At 41.4% G+C, this 17,066-nt stretch overlaps 2 protein-coding genes across 3 annotated transcripts in view; one reads left to right on the top strand and one right to left on the bottom strand.

Moving 5' to 3' along the window:
- Positions 1-3,869, top strand: part of ect2 (epithelial cell transforming 2) — an 84,490-nt gene extending 80,621 nt beyond the window's left edge. For both annotated transcript variants that reach the window (XM_041182978.1, XM_041182977.1), the window contains one exon: positions 2,424-3,869. In XM_041182978.1, coding sequence (XP_041038912.1) covers positions 2,424-2,513 — 90 coding nt within the window. In that variant the 3' untranslated portion in view covers positions 2,514-3,869. The remainder of the gene's footprint in view (positions 1-2,423) is intronic.
- A 1,824-nt stretch (positions 3,870-5,693) lies between these two features.
- Positions 5,694-17,066, bottom strand: part of LOC121287374 (spermatogenesis-associated protein 16-like) — a 216,080-nt gene continuing 204,707 nt past the window's right edge. Inside the window, exons 9-10 of the mRNA XM_041205187.1 lie at positions 7,283-7,366; positions 5,694-5,945 (exon numbers count right to left, since the gene is read on the bottom strand). Of these exons, the coding sequence (XP_041061121.1) occupies positions 5,718-5,945; positions 7,283-7,366 (312 nt within the window). The 3' untranslated portion in view covers positions 5,694-5,717. The remainder of the gene's footprint in view (positions 5,946-7,282; positions 7,367-17,066) is intronic.

Genomic DNA, 17,066 nt, shown 5'->3' with positions numbered 1-17,066 from the left:
CGCATTGGCACAGTAGCTGCCTGTCGTTTCTGCGGGCACCTCTCAGGGCGCTTTGGATGAGGGCGGCAGCCAAGGTTATTGAGGCCAACAGGACAGCAGAGTCAACAGGCTGTCTCAGACGCCAGTCCGAACGATGAGGCAGCACCTAGAAACGAAAATGTAAGGCACCTTAGGCATACCGTGGGTTTTTCACTGGTGCTTTTTTGTTGGCCTGAGACGAGGCCCTTATGATTTGTAACACTATTGTCTTTTTTGCATAACTTTGTTTTGCTTGACATATTAAATTCAGATATGTCACCATGGCTGAGGGTGCCTCTTTTGCATGTGGATGGTTTCCAAAAATGTAATGAGTGCTTTGTTGGACATTCAGCTTTATTAAAGCCTCACTGGTATCCCTGCCTCCCTGAAATATTCCCCAGTCAGCGTCTACCTCCTCAGCATTTCCCTGTGCATGCTCATCCTTCGGCTCACTGCTGGACTCATCGTGTGCAGCTGTAGCCACTGCGTTGATGTCTTCGTCGTCCACTGCGTGTCCTGCCCCCCTGCCCTTTTCAGTGCAAGATTGTGGAGAGCGCAGCATGCAGCCTCTATCACCGACACACGATCTGGGAGCACTGGAGTACGCCCCCCTGAGCGGTCCAGGTATCGGAAATGCATCTTGAGAAGACAGATGGTTCTGTCCACCACAGCCCTTGGGAGGCATGGCTATAGTAGCGCTGCTCAGCTTCTGTTCTTGGATGGCGGAGAGGCATCATGAGCCACCTTCTGAGGTGCTAGCCCTTGTCACCCAGCAGCCATCTATCAGGCCGGGCTCGAGCACTGAAAAGCCCCGGCACCTAGGATTGTCTGAGGATGTAGGCATCGTGGGAGCTGCCTGGGTACCTTGCACAGACTTGTAAAATCAGTATCCTGTGATCTCTCACTATCTGCACATTCATGGAGTGGGATCCCTTCCTGTTGACGAAGGCGCCGGGCTTACCTGCTGGCACCTTGAAGGCCAAATGTATTCAGTCTATTGCACCCTGGATGTGGGGGGGGCAGCCAGCAATGGCCACGAAGCCTCTGGCTCGCAGTGTCTGGCTTTCCTGGTCCCAATGGAAGTGAATGAAGGTCAATGCACAGCTGAACAGTGTGTCTTTAACCTGCTTGACACAAGTATGGACAGCTGATTGGGAGACAACGCAAAGATCACCCACCAACCCCTGGAAGGAGCCAGAGGCATAGTAATTGAGAGCATCTGTGACCTTCAGAGCCATTGGCATGGGATGTCCACCCACAGAGTTAGCAGAAATCTCAGGCCCAATCATCTGACAGATATAGTTGACTGTCTCCCTTAAGAGAGAGAGCCTCATTCGACACTGCACCTCAAGACATATTGAGGTAGCTGCTTCGTTGCCTGTATACCCTGGCAGCAGGATAGTGGTGTCTTCTGCAGCCCCATCTGCCTTGGTCCACCTCTTGCACCTGTGCCTGTCCTCCCAAAGGTGGCTGCCCTGGAGGCTGAATGTGCACTCCTGGTCTCCTCCCCCTTCTAGCCCTCCCTCCCTCCTCAGAGGAGCTGCCTCCAGTGGACAGTTCAGCTCCCATTCCCAGGCTAAGGGAAGGTTCCCTGAAACCTGCAGGCCCAGAAAAGACTACTCACTGCTGAGTGCTGACCTGAAGGTTAAGAGTCCAGACAAAGAAGCTGGAATGCATTCTGAAGTACTGCAGATCACACAGGCAAGTTTCAATAACTTTGAAAAATAAATACTTGACAGTGCACACTTGTGATCCCAGTGAGCCCGCTTATCCTACCCGTGGATGAGGTTTATACGAATCTCTGCTACCCACCTGCCTGTTGCACCTGTGCACCAACCCGAAGATTGCGTGGGTGCCGAAAAATCGGCATCGATTGGTGAGTCAAGGCATTAAGTGGCCTGTTAATTAATGGCGTGTGCGCATGGACATCATTGCGCACGCCCCCAACGAAATATCATGATGGTGCGCAGTAATGTAAGAACGCTCGTCTGACGTCACATGCGCCATTTTACGTGCCAATAATGTGGGGCCCGCCCCCGCATGCCAATGGGAAAATTCTGCCCCATATGTATGTTGGAATTCAGTGATACAGTGCAGTAAGCTCTAAATTTGAGGTATTTCATATAAGCCTGAACTGAGAGTGCTTGACAGTGATGTTGGGTGCAAAATGTAGGTGATGGGGAATGTGTTCAATTTCTTAGCACTGAAATCCTCAAGTTTAAGCAAATACATGTTTCACAGGAAATATATTTGCAATTTTCCTGATTTAATGAATGTATTAAATGGAATATGAAAAACTTTTTGGGAGCACCTTAGAAAGGAAAAGGTATTGAATTAATTATGGTATTACTTTTTTTGAGACATTATATGACAAAAATGCACACTGATCTTTCTATTTTACACAGGGAGTACAATCGCCTTCATTGGTGAGTCTACCAGCAATGTTTGAAAAAAAGTACCACACTTTCAGTCGATCAACAACTCATTTGATATAGAATCTGCACTTTGGGTAAATCCATGAAAGATTTTTTTGATCAGTTGCAATCATTGTGAAAGTGGAAATTATCTGATATCAAATGGAATTGCATTTGAAACATGCATAATTTTAAAGGAAGGGTAATGCTAACCATTCTGTGGAATTTTTTTTCTTTAACCTTGTTCCAACTTCTTAATGCTATGGTTTGCCTGGTTGAATACTAATTGAAAAATTTATTTTGATAGCTGTTTTTCCTGCTTCAGTTTGTACATTTTTGTACAAATTTATTTATTACACTACTTCTGTTGCATTTTCATTCAGATGTGTTTGTTTCTCTTTTTTAAGCACTGATTAAACTGACATGATCAACCTTTAGGGCCATTTTAACCTAACTGGTTGGGCAAGTAACAAAAGGGATCGGGTGAAATCTTGGTTTTGGATCCTGTCCTAATATTCTCCACTGACTTTAATAGATAAGATTGGGTGGGGTGTAAAACCAGAGTTGTACTTGCTCCTGTCAGTTTCTCAATGGGTAGATTAGGTTAAAATTGCTCCATGAAACTGGCTGCTAGGTAATTCATTGAAATCCATAGTCTCCAAGACAGGAAAAAGACAGCGTCTTTATTTTTAATCCTGATAGGAATTTTTTTAAAAAGTAGCAATCATACAATTTACTTATACCTGCAAAATATTTGATTCAATTTTTCTGAATTAGATGAAATATTTCAAATTTTATTGGAAGGAGAATTAATAGGTGGTCTTCTGGCCAACGTTATGGGTCACTGTCTTTTAAATTACTGCAGGAGACAATCGTGCAGGTTTTCCCAAAGCTTTATTAAAAAGGATTAAACGAAGGTTCTGATTATGATTCTAATTATATAAAATGTATTAAAATAAGTTATTTAGTCAATAACAAAGAACAGTTCTAAGGCTATAACAGTTTTCTAGATACACCTCTTATTAAAACCTAAGCACCATTTATAGAATCTCAATTTGCATGTTAAACCTTGACCTTTTCTTTTACATTGGATGACCTTTTTTTGTAGAATTAAAAGCGCTACGATGTTTGTATATTTGATGTTTCTATATTTTGAATATTTTGCTAACTAGGTATCCATGTGATGAGTCACTTTAGTTCTGGAATACAACTTTGTACTGACACTTACTTTCTTGTGAAGAAAAATATTTTTGTCTTATTATGTTTCACATTTCATATACTGGGTTACTCCTTTTTAATGTGTTCTCTAGTCTGCAAAATAGTAATCTGAGCTGCTAAGTGAAGGACATATTACATTTTTATATGTACATAACTTTTTTTTATAAAGTGTAGTTCCATATAAACTGATAGATGAAAATAAAATTTCTTTTGAAAAAATAGCTTGTGATTTGGTGCATTATTGCTAAAGGACGGATATTCTTCAGAGATCTTTTAAATAATTTTAGCAGTTCAATTTTGGAAACTGCATTATGTAGAAATATAGATATTTGCTGAATCTCCCTGTATTAGTAGCTCATTCATACATATTGGGCAAATTTGTTTGGTATTTTACTTTTGGAATAAAATTTGAAGCTTTTTTTTCAGGACGCTGGAGAGATGGCAAAATACAGCAGAAAATATCCTCAATTATTAACGGTTGGGTTGTTTGAAGCATGAAAGTTACGATTGTTAAAGCTAAAAATTAATTCTTGACTGAACACCAAAAGACAGGTTTAAAGAAGGCAAGTGCATATCATCTGATTTAAGAATATATATTGCTAGTTTTGTGTTTAGTGGTTTAATATTGAACAGTTTTAATACTATTTACTGTGAATAGTTCACTAATAATAAAACTGATATTTTCAGGGGTTCAAATGTGCAGTTTTTCTGCATTTTTTTTGTTGTCATTTGGTTTTGGCCTACTTGAAAGTCAACCTTAAGAGTGGATGTTGCCTTGGTCCTTGGACGTGAAGATAATCAATCTATTGAGACAGGCGATTGCCACTAAATCTTTGAATGGAGGTGACCTCTCCCTCTATGCAGGAGGAAGAGAAAATACGTCACTAATATGCCATCTCAATGTAGTCATTGTGCTTGCGTCTCCTGACTCTCAAACATTTTATGACTATTTTAAATAAGGAATAACAAGATAGATCTGGTGTGACCTCACTGTTAACATTCTCCCAGGCTGATGACTGACTATGCCTTTAGTTCCAATCAATTAGGCATTCATTGTAAAATATTTCTACTAAGTACTGCTTTTTTTATTTTCAGAACCAGCCTTTCAAGAGAAACTGTATTAAGAGATCATTAGGAACTTGTATAAAACCATAAAATCAGTGCAATTGTTGTGTGCAATCTTGAGTTGGAATAATATTGAGGCTATAGAGAACATACAGTGCATTTTCACTAGAATACTGCTTAGTATAAGGAAATACAATTAAAAGGAAGAATGATGCAGATTATGGAATAATATAATGGTAGTGTCTATATATTATGTATGAATGGGGCAGGGTAGATAGAAGCTTGCACTTCGAGTGGTCAAGAACGAAGGGTCCAAGATGCAAGATAAAATGTATGAGCTACAGAATGAGCAGGAAAATCATCTTTGGGAAGCTGAAACTTGGGAATTCACTTCCAGGATTAGTGGTTGAGGCAGAAACTCAACAATCAAGACTAGGTTGGTTAGATTGGTAAAAGGGCTAAAGGGATGTGGGAATTGGGTGGGTAAGCACGATTATAATTGCTTTTGGGGGCTGCAAGTGACAGTTGGGTCAAATGGTCTGTTTGTGTTGTAACTTTTATATGCATTTCAACAAATGAGGAAAATCATACATTTTCTACAATTCTACTACTGAAAATAAACTGAGATTTCTAAAAGCATTGAACATAAAAATGGAAATGGTTTGTGTCACTGGATTTTGTAGCTAAATCATTTACAGTTACATTCCATATTAATATAATAGAAATTGAATCACCTTTATCAAAATGTATTTAATTGCATACCTACAAAATATTGTGGTCTGTGCACTTGAATACGTATTAAGTTGATCACTGATAAAGCTATGTAACGTGAAGAAGAAAACATTACTTGGAAAAGTCAGTCTTTCAATTTCAGTTTTATCTTCAATTTTTGAAGCATTTCAATACAACTATTCAAGCTCCAATGGTAAGCTAATGCCAAAACAATGAATACTGAAGCAAGAGAACTTCTAGCAAATATCAATGTTCCTAGGTGATGCCTCATTAATTTGAAGATGGGAATTTGTTGTCGCGGCTATCAGTCTGTGACTGTATCGGTGACTTTCCTATCGCCTTTGTATCTCTGGGTGGCTTCAAGTCACCAGGCAACAGAACGAGCTTCTGGCTTTTCAGCTTCTTCACTTCTCTTCTTTGTTTCCGAGCTGTTTTTAGGGCTTTAGACTTCAGAAAATTATCTTCTAATTGATAGATAAGGTCCTCAATTAACCCAACCTGTAATCAATCATCTATTAATAGTTTTTAAGTAAAAGTTGCCTTTGGAATGCCAGTGAAAAATACAGCATATAAAAGTTTGATTTCAAATGGCTTTTAAACATTTAGCTTTTTTCAATTTGTATTAAATATTATTCCAGCATTTGATATTTTTCCTTTGAACCTCTGGAATTATTTCCAGGACATTTGATAAATCTAGTCTAGGGCACAACAATATTGTAGAATGGTGACAGAACAGCTCTGCTATGGACATTGAGAGGAAATTCATCCGAGCCAAATGATAAATGAACATAGTGCTGAAAGATGGGCAAACAAAAACTTTTTCCTGCACAGCATTTTTCTATTTCCATGGTAAACGCTCATCATTTAGACTTAAATATCAATTTATAATATTTACCTCTCGTTTTGTGAACATTATTTTTATGAATGCCAGTCCACGGAGCATTATACTTTGTGAAAAGGAATGAAAATCTATACCATTGGGCCACTACTCTGGATGACATACATTTCTGGTGGGCTGGAACGGGCACAAGAAATTTATATAGGAGTAACACTGTCTACTGAGTTTTTTTCTGGTCTTTACGCAATGCCAACAACACTTCAAAATTACTCCCATTAAATGAAAGAAAGACAGACTTGAATTTATATAGTATTTTCACAACTTCAGGATATCAGAAATGATTTTTAGCCAGTAAGGTACTTTTGAATGTAGTCACTATTGTAATGGCTGTCAATTTGTGTACAGGAAGCTCCAACAAACAGCAATGTGTTGTTAACCAGATAATCTTCTTGCTTGTGATGTTGATTGGGAGATAAAATGTTGACTAGGAAAAAGAAAAAAACCTAGCTGTTTTGCAAAAGAGTCATAGAACCTTTAATCTCTAACTGAGAGGAGGTGGGGCCTTGTTTTAATGTTATGACCAAAAAATGGCACCATTGACAATGTAGCACTGAAGTATCAGCCTGGATTTTTGTGCTCAAGTCTCTAGAGTGGGACTTCAACACATAACCTTCTGTCTATGAGGCAAGAGTGCTACCAACTTTGGCACGGCCTGACAAATAGAAATGCTATTTACTAAATTTCTCTCAATTCTGTGTAGCTCGATGGTAACAGGAGGAAAAAAACCATAACTTACCAACAATATAAAGCCGATAATTCAGAGAATTAACTGTCTCACCACATTATCTCATTGAAATATATGAATATAATTTACTTATGCAAAAACTAGAAAAACACCACAGCAGAAGGTATTACTTTCAAAGCAATTCAATCAAACCTAAGTGTAACTCCATAGGTTTAATCCCAATCGTGTAATACACTAAATTGAAGCCATTACCTTTTCAGTTTTGTTCCAAGCACATTCTCCATTATTCCTGTTTCCTTCGAGGGTGTCAACAGCATCAGTCATTAATGAATGCAGCTATGGTGTAAACACAATGTTTAAGATTTAAATATCTTCAAGAAAATAACAGTTAAACCCAAAGTTTTACAAAAAAACAAATGTATATTTTAACAGCTATTACAAATTAAACTATAGCATTTTGTCATTTGTCTACAGATAATGAGGATGTAACAAGCAGGGTGGATAAAGGGAAACCAGTACACATAACATACTTGATAAGGTGCCATATAAAAGTTTACGTCACACTGAGAGCTCAAGGTGTTAGGGATGACACATTTGTGTGGATAGAAGATTGACTATCAGGAAACGGAGTCAGGATAAATGGGTCATTTTCAACTTGGCAAATTCTAACTAGTGGAGTGCCACAGGGATCAGTGCTGGGGAACCTCAACTATTTACAATCTATATTAATGACATGGACGAAGGGACTGACTGTACTGTAGCCAAATTTACTGATGATACAAAAATGGGTAGGAGAGGAAGTTGTAAGGAGAATGCAAAGTGATGTAGATAGGTTGAGTGGGCAAAAATTTGGTGGAACATAAAGTGGTAAAATGTGAGGTGGTCCACAGAAATGCAAAATATTATTTAAATGGAGAAGATGCAGAATGCTGTGGAGAAGAATCTGGGCATCCTTGTCCATGAATTGCAATGTTAATAAGCAAGTAAACGCAAGTAGTTAGGAAGGCAAGTGGGGAGTGGAATATAAAAGTAGGGAAGTCTTGCAACAAAGGTATAGGGGATTGGTGAGACCACAATTAAAGTATTGTGTGCAGTTTTTACTCTCTTTACTAAAGGAGGAATATAGTTCTTTTGAAGGCAGTTCAGAGAAGGTTCCTGGGATGAAGGGTTGGGTTATGAGGAAAGCTTGAGCAGGCTGGGCCTATTCTCGTTGGAGTTTAGAAGAATGACAGCTGATCTTATTGAAACATTCGGTTCTGAGGGCACTTGACAGGGTAGATGCTGAGAGGACGTTTCCCCTCAGGGAAATCTAGAACTGGGGCCGCATTTTAAAAAATAAAGTATGTCTCATTAAAGACTGAGATGAGAATTTTTTCTGAGTGGTTAGTCTTTGAAATTCTTTCACAGAGAGCATTGGAGATTAGGTCATTAGGCATATTCAAGGCTTGCTTAGACTTTTGACCAACAAGGAGGTTGAGGGTTATCGGGGGGTGGGGGGTGCAGCCAGGAAAGTGGAGTTATGGCCACAACCAGATCAGCCATGAAGTTAATGAGAAGCGGAACAAGCTTGAGGGGCAGAATGGCCTACTGCTATTTCTGATATGCTTTTTTTGAATTGAGTGAATACATTATTTGAATGTAAGACAATAATATGTCAATTCAAGTATTTGAGTGATTCGGAAGATACGAATGGAGCAATTTTTAACTAACTACCCATTACTCAATTTGAAAACTGACATTTGGGGGCCATTTAAAGAACAGCTAAAGAAACTATAATTTTTTATATTTTTGTGGGCCAATAACAACAATGCTTCTCCTGTGCCTACAAATAAAATCCTTTTTACCTGAGCTCAGAGCAAGTCAATTTCCTACAACCAGTGAGCTGCAACGGGGCTTTAATATGATGCCCACAGCTCACTGCTGCATATAAATGATGCATAAACCATTTTTCCAACACTGGCTTGAAAGTGTGGTGCAGCCATTCTGACTTCATGCCTGTTGCAGGTGGAAGTTGAAGCTTGTCGCCACAGTTTACTACATGTGAAGTAGGATCAGGAGTAGGCCATTCAACCTCTCGAGCCTGCTCTTGCCATTTGATAATTTCACGGCTGATCTGATTGTGGCCTCAACTCCATTTTCCTGTCTACCCTCTCTATCCCTTTGACTCCCTTGTCAATCAGGAATCTATCTAACTCAGCCTTCAAAATATTCTATGACCCTGCCTCCACTGCTCTCTAGGGAAGAAAATTCCACAGATCAACAACCCTCTTGAGAGGAAAAAAAAATCCTCTTCATAAAATGGGAGACCCCTTATTTTTAAAATGTACCGCTAGTTCTAATCTCTCCTGCAAGGGGAAACATCCTCTCAGCTTCCACCCTGTCAAGTTCCCTCAGAATCTTATGTTTCAATATGATCACCCCTCATTTGAGGGTGCATTTTGATGGGAAGCCACATACTCCTTAGAAACTCGCAACAACTTGAATTTATATTGCCCCTTTAATAGAATCTTTTTTGTTCAAATAAGCTTTAACACAATATACCAATCTCAAAATGAATTGAGTCTGTACAGAGCACCAGATACTTACTAAACTTCAACTGGACAGAAATGTCAATGAAACCTTCCAAAAATGCCCAATAAGATTTGTAGGTCACCAAAGCAGAAAGGGAACTGAAAATAGCATCCCATTTTCTAACCCCCTTTTCAGACTTGCTATCTAATACTACCTTGAACATTCATTTGTTTATTGGAAGCGTTTCACAGGTACATCAGAAAACAAAATGTGGTGCATAAGAAAATTAGGTCAGATTAGGAAAGGCTTGTTCAAAGAGGTAAGATTTAAGGAGTTTATTAAAGGAGGAAAATGAGGTGGAGAGGTTTAGGGAGAGAATTCCAGAATTTAGGACCCAGCTAAAGCCATAGCCGCCAACGGTGGAATGATTAAAATTGGTGTTGCTCAAGAGGCCAGAATTGAAGTAAAGCAGATACCATGGTGAGTTGTGGGCTGGAAGACATTATGGAGATGGGGAGGGGTGAGGCCATAGAGGGATTGAAAATAAACTTGAGAATTATGAAAATGGAGGTGTTGCTTAACTGAGAGCCAGCATGGATCAGAGTACACAAGGGTGATGGTGCTAGGGATTTGGTGTGTGTTAGGACATGGGAGACAGAGTTTGGATGATCTCAATCTTAGAGGGTAGAATGTGGGAGGCCAGCTGGGAGTGTTTTAGAATAATCAAGTCCAGAGGTAACAAATATGCAAATGAGGGTTTCAGCAGCAGATGAGCTGAGATGGGACAGAATTGTGCAATGTTTCAGAGATGGAAAAGGTGGTCACTGTGATGGTGTGGATCTATGGTTGAAAGCTCATCTTGATGTCAAATATGACACCAAGGTTAGGAACAGTCTGGTTGAGCCTCAGTTGCAGCAAGACTGAAGACATTGGCTTCTATTTTGCCAATATAAAACTGGAGGAAATTTCTGCACATCTAGTACAAGCAGTCTGACAATTTAGAGACAGTGGAGAAAATTGAGACAGATGACAGTGAGGTAGAGCTGGGTGTCATCAGCATAAATGTGGACACAGATGTGTTGTCGAATGACATTGCCGAGAGATGGCACATAGATGAAAAATAAGAGTAGATGAAGGATAGATTCTTGGAGAGCACCCTGAGGTAAGTGTGTGGGAGTGGGAAAAGGATCCAATGCAGGTGATTCTCTGGCTAAATGGAATGAATAGAAGAGCAGAGGGGTATAGATAACCATGTTGCTACTTTTAGTAATTTGTGTAATAAGGCCACTTAAAAAGGCAAACAAAGCACTGGGGTTCATTTCCAGAAGGATGGAATTAAAAAGCAGAGAAGTACTGTACACAGTTCTGGTCTCCATGTTGTTATAAAAATATAGAGAGGCACTGAGAAAGGTGCAAAAAAGATTTACACGGATACCAGAACAGAGAAAAAAAAAGATAAAAACAAAAAAACTGCGGATGCTGGAAATCCAAAACAAAAACAGAATTACCTGGAAAAACTCAGCAGGTCTGGCAGCATCGGCGGAGAAGAAAAGCGTTGACGTTTCGAGTCCTCATGACCCTTCGACAGAACTTGAGTTCGAGTCCAGGAAAGAGCTGAAATATAAGCTGGTTTAAGGTGTGTGTGTGGGGGGCGGAGAGATAGAGAGGTGGACGGGGTTGGTGTGGTTGTAGGGACAAACAAGCAGTGATAGAAGCAGATCATCAAAAGATGTCAACGACAATAGTACAATAGAACACATAGGTGTTAAAGTTGGTGATATTATCTAAACGAATGTGCTAATTAAGAATGGATGGTAGGGCACTCAAGGTATAGCTCTAGTGGGTTTTTTTTTTATATAATGGAAATAGGTGGGAAAAGGAAAATCTTTATAATTTATTGGGAAAAGAAAAGAAGGGGGAAACAGAAAGGGGGTGGGGATGGGGGAGGGAGCTCATGACCTAAAGTTGTTGAATTCAATATTCAGACCGGAAGGCTGTAAAGTCCCTAGTCGGAAGATGAGGTGTTGTTCCTCCAGTTTGCGTTGGGCTTCACTGGAACAATGCAGCAAGCCAAGGACAGACATGTGGGCAAGAGAGCAGGGTGGAGTGTTAAAATGGCAAGCGACAGGGAGGTTTGGGTCATTCTTGCGGACAGACCGCAGGTGTTCTGCAAAGCGGTCGCCCAGTTTACGTTTGGTCTCTCCAATGTAGAGGAGACCACACTGGGAGCAACGAATGCAGTAGACTAAGTTGGGGGAAATGCAAGTGAAATGCTGCTTCACTTGAAAGGAGTGTTTGGGTCCTTGGACGGTGAGGAGAGAGGAAGTGAAGGGAACAGAGAAGTTGTTTGATCATATAGAACTTGAATATTGTTAATGAGAGAATGATGTTGCCAAAGCTTTTCATCTTGCGCTCATCAGGCCAAATGCAAGAATGCCAAATTTCAAACGATCATAATTTATGCCACAGAGGAAGCAGTGCTAAATCGTTGGCAAGTCGACTCTGATTGCCAAGGTGTTACCATGGAGGAGGCAGCAGGGATCTATAGGCTCCCTAAGCTCCCAGGTAATTCAAGAAAAGGCACAAGGCTTGAACATATTCCTTTTGTTTGCAGGGCATATGTCTCTGCGTACTCAGTGTATTCAGGATTATTCAGCAAGTGCTGCCCAATTGCAAAATCACATCTAACAGTAGACATTTTGTTCTGGGTTTTGAAAGCGTGGGCTGGTTGAGTGCAGTCTGCCTATTATGAACAACCAAAGGAACATACTATTTGATTTGATCAGCCAATAGCTAGGACATTTGGCCTATATATATATAGCATCACAGCGACACTGAAATTCATATACAATGTTGCTTATCATTTGTCATGATGAGTGCAAGATGAAAAGCTTTGGCAACATGTCTCTTTTCAGTAATATTCAAGAGCTGAGAAGTTATACCTTTCAGGGAAGATTGAACAGATTGGGGCTCTTTTTCCAGAAAAGAGATGGCTGAGGGTTGACCTGCTAGAGATCTTTTAAGATTTTGAATGTGGGGAGATCTGTGGAGGATATCAAAAGTAGATGCTTTAAATATCAGATAGTCACTAATCCAATATAGCATTCAGGAGAATCATCTTTACCAAGAAAGTGGTTAGAATGGAGAAGGTGCTAGTGATATGGATGCCCAGCTAAGTTTACAAACATTATCCATCTCCTACATGACAAGATGCAAATAACAGTACTATGCAATGGCTCTACCACAGACTCCTTCCCTATCAAAAACAATTGTCAATCGGCGTATATCATTGCAATGGAAATATTCTCAATCTGTCTCACGGTAATGCTGCAACTTACAACTGACAAGCTCCCCTCAGGGATACTAAAAACTTCTTACAAAGGTGGTAAATTCTTCAATTGCAGCTGGCTGAAATCCACAACCAAAACGACAACCACTTCGTAATACAGCTACAGTAGGCTGATGATGCACAAGTTAGTGCTCACTCTGCAGAACTACAATAGATAGTTGATGTATTCACTGAAGCCTATTAGAGCATGGGACTTGCCCTGAACACTAGGAAGACCGAAGGCCAACACAAATATATTGACTCTAATGCCTTCAATACCTCACTGTGAATTTCAGTTGGAAAATGTCCCTTACCTCCCAGATCTTGGAAGTTATCTATCTCAAAAAGCTGACATTGATGAAGAGGTGCACCACTGAATCCAATGTGATGGCTCAGCCTATGGTAAATTATGTACACGTGCTTTTGACTGGCTGCAGGTCCAGCAGTAGCCATCACTCCCGGTACTGTTGTGATGAGAGAGCTGCCGGCTATTTAATCGGCTGGCAGCTCTTGGAGGTGGGACTTCCTCCCAGATGGGGATAGTCATCTGTCCCTGAGCCAATTAATGGCCTGGTGGGCATTAAATCGCTGTGGGCAGTGGTCTTTACCATGGTGCTCCAAGGGACTGAAACTTGAACAACATATGGATGCCATACCAAGGCCCTAGAACAACAGCATCAACACTGTCTTAGAAGGATCTTGTGAATCAAATGGAAGAACAAAAAGTGTCCTCCAAGACACAGATATGCCAAGTATAGAGTTCACTATGTCATATCAACTGAAATGGACAAGATGTCGTCAGAATGCCCGAGTCAAAATGGCCCAAGCAGATGTTATGCCAGGGATCCCATTCACACAGTAGCCAAGGGAAATGTTTCACAGACAACCTCAAATTCTTCATGAAGGTCTGCACTATTAACTTCAGCACAAGGGAACCAGATGCCCAATCATAACCGAAGTGACAATTCATCATCAAAAATGATGTCAAAACTTTCCAATCAACAAGGGCAGCCACTGAGAAATAACAGAGGTAGAAGGAAAGGAGGGCTGCTGTTTGAGCCAACAATCTCTGCTGCCCACCAACCTATGCCCCCACTGAAGGAGAGCCTGTATAGCTCAGATAGGGCTCATAAGCCATCTGAGATCCCACAGCTAACACATCTCACTTCCATCCTGTCATCCACAAGAAAGAATCATATTCAACACGAGGGATTGCCAATATAGGGAATGTGGAAGTTGCTACCACAAGGAGTAGTTGAGGTGAATAGCATAGATGTATTTAGGGGAAACGAGGTAATCACGAGGGAGAAGGCATAGAAGATTATGCTGATGTTATATGAAGAGGGGTGGGAGGAGACTCGTGGAGCGTAAGCATAGGGGAAGAGGTGCTCTTTGCATTTTTTCTTTGCTATCCAACTTCTTAAATCTTCAGAGAGTGGACTTGACCTGTGGCAGTAGTAGAGGCTACAAAGGAAAGGAATGACTGGTAAGTAGTAGGTAAGGTCGGGTAAGTACTACTTTTCTCGCTTATAGTTTAGGGTCTTTTTGTGGTTTTTAGTTTGTATGTTCTGTAGTAACGAGGATCAGGAAAGAAGGGCCCTAGAGTAATTGATTTGAAAGGTTAATTTAAAGGGATAACTCATGGCAGGAGAGCTCAAAGCCGTGGAGTGCTCCTCGTGCTCCATGTGGGAAGCTGGGAACATTTCCACTGCCTGGGACCAGTGTGTATGCAGGAAATGTGTCCAGCTGCAGCTCCTGGAAGCATGGGTTTCAGAGCTGGAACGGCAGCTGGGGACGCTGGGGAGCATACGTGACTCTGAAAGCATTGTGGATAGCATGTTTAGAGAATGCCCTGCAGCTTAAGGGACTTGAGGAAGGAAGGGTGACCACCAGGCAGTCCAAGAGAAACAGGCAGGTAGTTCAGGAGTCCCCTGGGGTCCCTCTGGCAAATCAGTATTCCATTTTGGAGGCTGATGAGGGCACTGGTTCCTCCAGGGAGTGCAAACAAAGCCAAGCTTCTGGCACCACAAGCAGCCTGTCTGTACAGGAGGGGAGGAAGAGCAATAGTAATAGGGTATTCTATAGTCAGGGGAACAGATAGGCGGTACTGTGGCCGTCAATGTGACTCCAGGATGGTGTGTTGCCTCCCTGGTGCCAGGGTCTGGGATGTCACTGGCTGCAGGGCATTCTGAAGGGGGAGGGTGATAAGGCAGAGGTCATGGTACATGTTGGTACCAAAGACATAGGTAGAAAGAGGGATGAGGTCTTGCATCAAGAATTCAGGGAGTTAGGCAGTAGACTAAAAATCAGGACCTCTCGGGTTGTAATCTCTGGATTATTCCCAGTGCCACGTGCTAGCGAGCTTAGAAATAGGAGAATAGCACAGATGAATACGTGGCTTAAAAATTGGTGCAGGAGGGAAGGTTTTAGATTCCTGGATCACTGGGACCGTTTCTGCGGAAGGTGGGACCTGTACAAGCGGGATGGTCTACATCTGAACCAGAGCGCGACTAACATCCTTACAGGCTGGTTTGCTAGTGCAGTTGGGAGGAGTTTAAACTAATTCGGCAGGGGGTGGGGACACAATGTTAACAGAATAGGGACACATCATAATGCAGTAAAACAATCAAATCAGCTGCATTAAGTTTCAAGGTTGTAAGGCCAGGCTGGATTGCCTCTACTTTAATGCCAGGAGTATTACAGGTAAAACGGATGAGTTAAGGGCGAGGATTGACACGTGGAATTGTGACATAGTAGCCATCACTAAGACGTGGTTGAGGGAGGGGTAGGATTGGTAGCTCAATATTCTGGGATATAGAATCTTCAGGCGAGACAGGGGAGGGGGAAAAAGAGGAGGAGGCAGTGTATTATTAGCTAAGGGGTCAGTTACTGCAGTAAGGAGAGATGATATCTTGCAGGGGGCATCAAATGAAGCTTTGTGGGTAGAGCTTAAGAATAAAAAAGGAGCAGCCACATTGTTAGGTGTTTATTATAGACCCCCAGATAGTCAGCGGAAATTGAAGAGCAAATATGTGCACAATTTGTGGAGATGTGTAAAAACACTAACAATAGTGATTTCAACTTTCCCAACATTAATTGGGATAGACATAGTGTTAAGGGCTTGGATGGAGTGGATTTCTTGAAATGTGTACAGGAGAACTTTTTAGGTCAATATGTAGAAGGTCCTACAAGGGTCAGCGCAGTGCTGGACCTAATTCTGGGGACTGAAGCCAGACAGGTGGCTGAGGGGTGGTGGGGTAGCGACCACAACTTGGTACTATTTAAGCTTGTTATGGACAAAGAAATAGACAAGTTGCAAAACAATGTTTTGGAATGGGGGAGAGCGGATTTTAGTAAACTAAGGCAGGATCTGGCCAAGATAGACTGGGGACAGCTACTTGTGGGGAAATCTATAGAGGGCATTCAAAAAGGAAATGGGGAGGGTACAGGCTCAACATGTTCCCTCGAAGATGATAGGAAGGAGTAACAAGCTCAGAGAACCACGGATGACCAGAGATATTCAGGATACGATGAGAAGGAAAAGAGGCTTTTAGCAGGTACAAGGGAAGCAAATCAGCAGAAGCATTAGTGGAGTACAGAAAGTGCAGGGTGGAGCTTAAGAAATCAATTCGGAGAGCAAAGACAGGATATGAGAAAGCTCTGGCTGGTAAAAGTAGGGAAAATCCCAAAATATTAAGTATATCAATGGGAAGAGGATAACCAGGGAAAGGGTAGGACCCATTAGGGACCAAGGGGGCAATCTATGGGTGGAGCCAGAGGACAGCGGTAGAGTGTTGAACGAATACTTCACATCTGTCTTCACCCAAGAGAATGAGGATGAAGGTATGGAGTTCAGGGAGAGAGACTGCGAGGTTCTTGAACAAATTGATAGAGGGAGCGACAAGGTTTTGGAGGTTTTGGCAGGCTTAAAAGTGGACAAATTTCCAGGTCCAGATGATTTGTGTCTCAGGCTGCTGAGGGAGGTAAGGGAGGAGATCGCAGGGGCTCTGAACCAAATCTTTAATTCCTCACTGGCTTTGGGGGTGGTGCCAGAGGACTGGAGAACAGCTAATGTGGTTCTGCTATTTAAGAAGGGTTGTAGGGATAAGCCAGGAAACTACAGACCAGTGAGTCTCATGTCAGTGGTAGGGAAACTATTGGAGAAAATTCTGAAGGCAATAATTGATCTCCACTTGG

This window comes from Carcharodon carcharias, chromosome 2 (assembly GCF_017639515.1).
Source record: "Carcharodon carcharias isolate sCarCar2 chromosome 2, sCarCar2.pri, whole genome shotgun sequence".
Classification (NCBI taxonomy): Eukaryota; Metazoa; Chordata; class Chondrichthyes; order Lamniformes; family Lamnidae; genus Carcharodon; species Carcharodon carcharias.
This window is presented reverse-complemented; position numbering and strand designations above follow the sequence as displayed.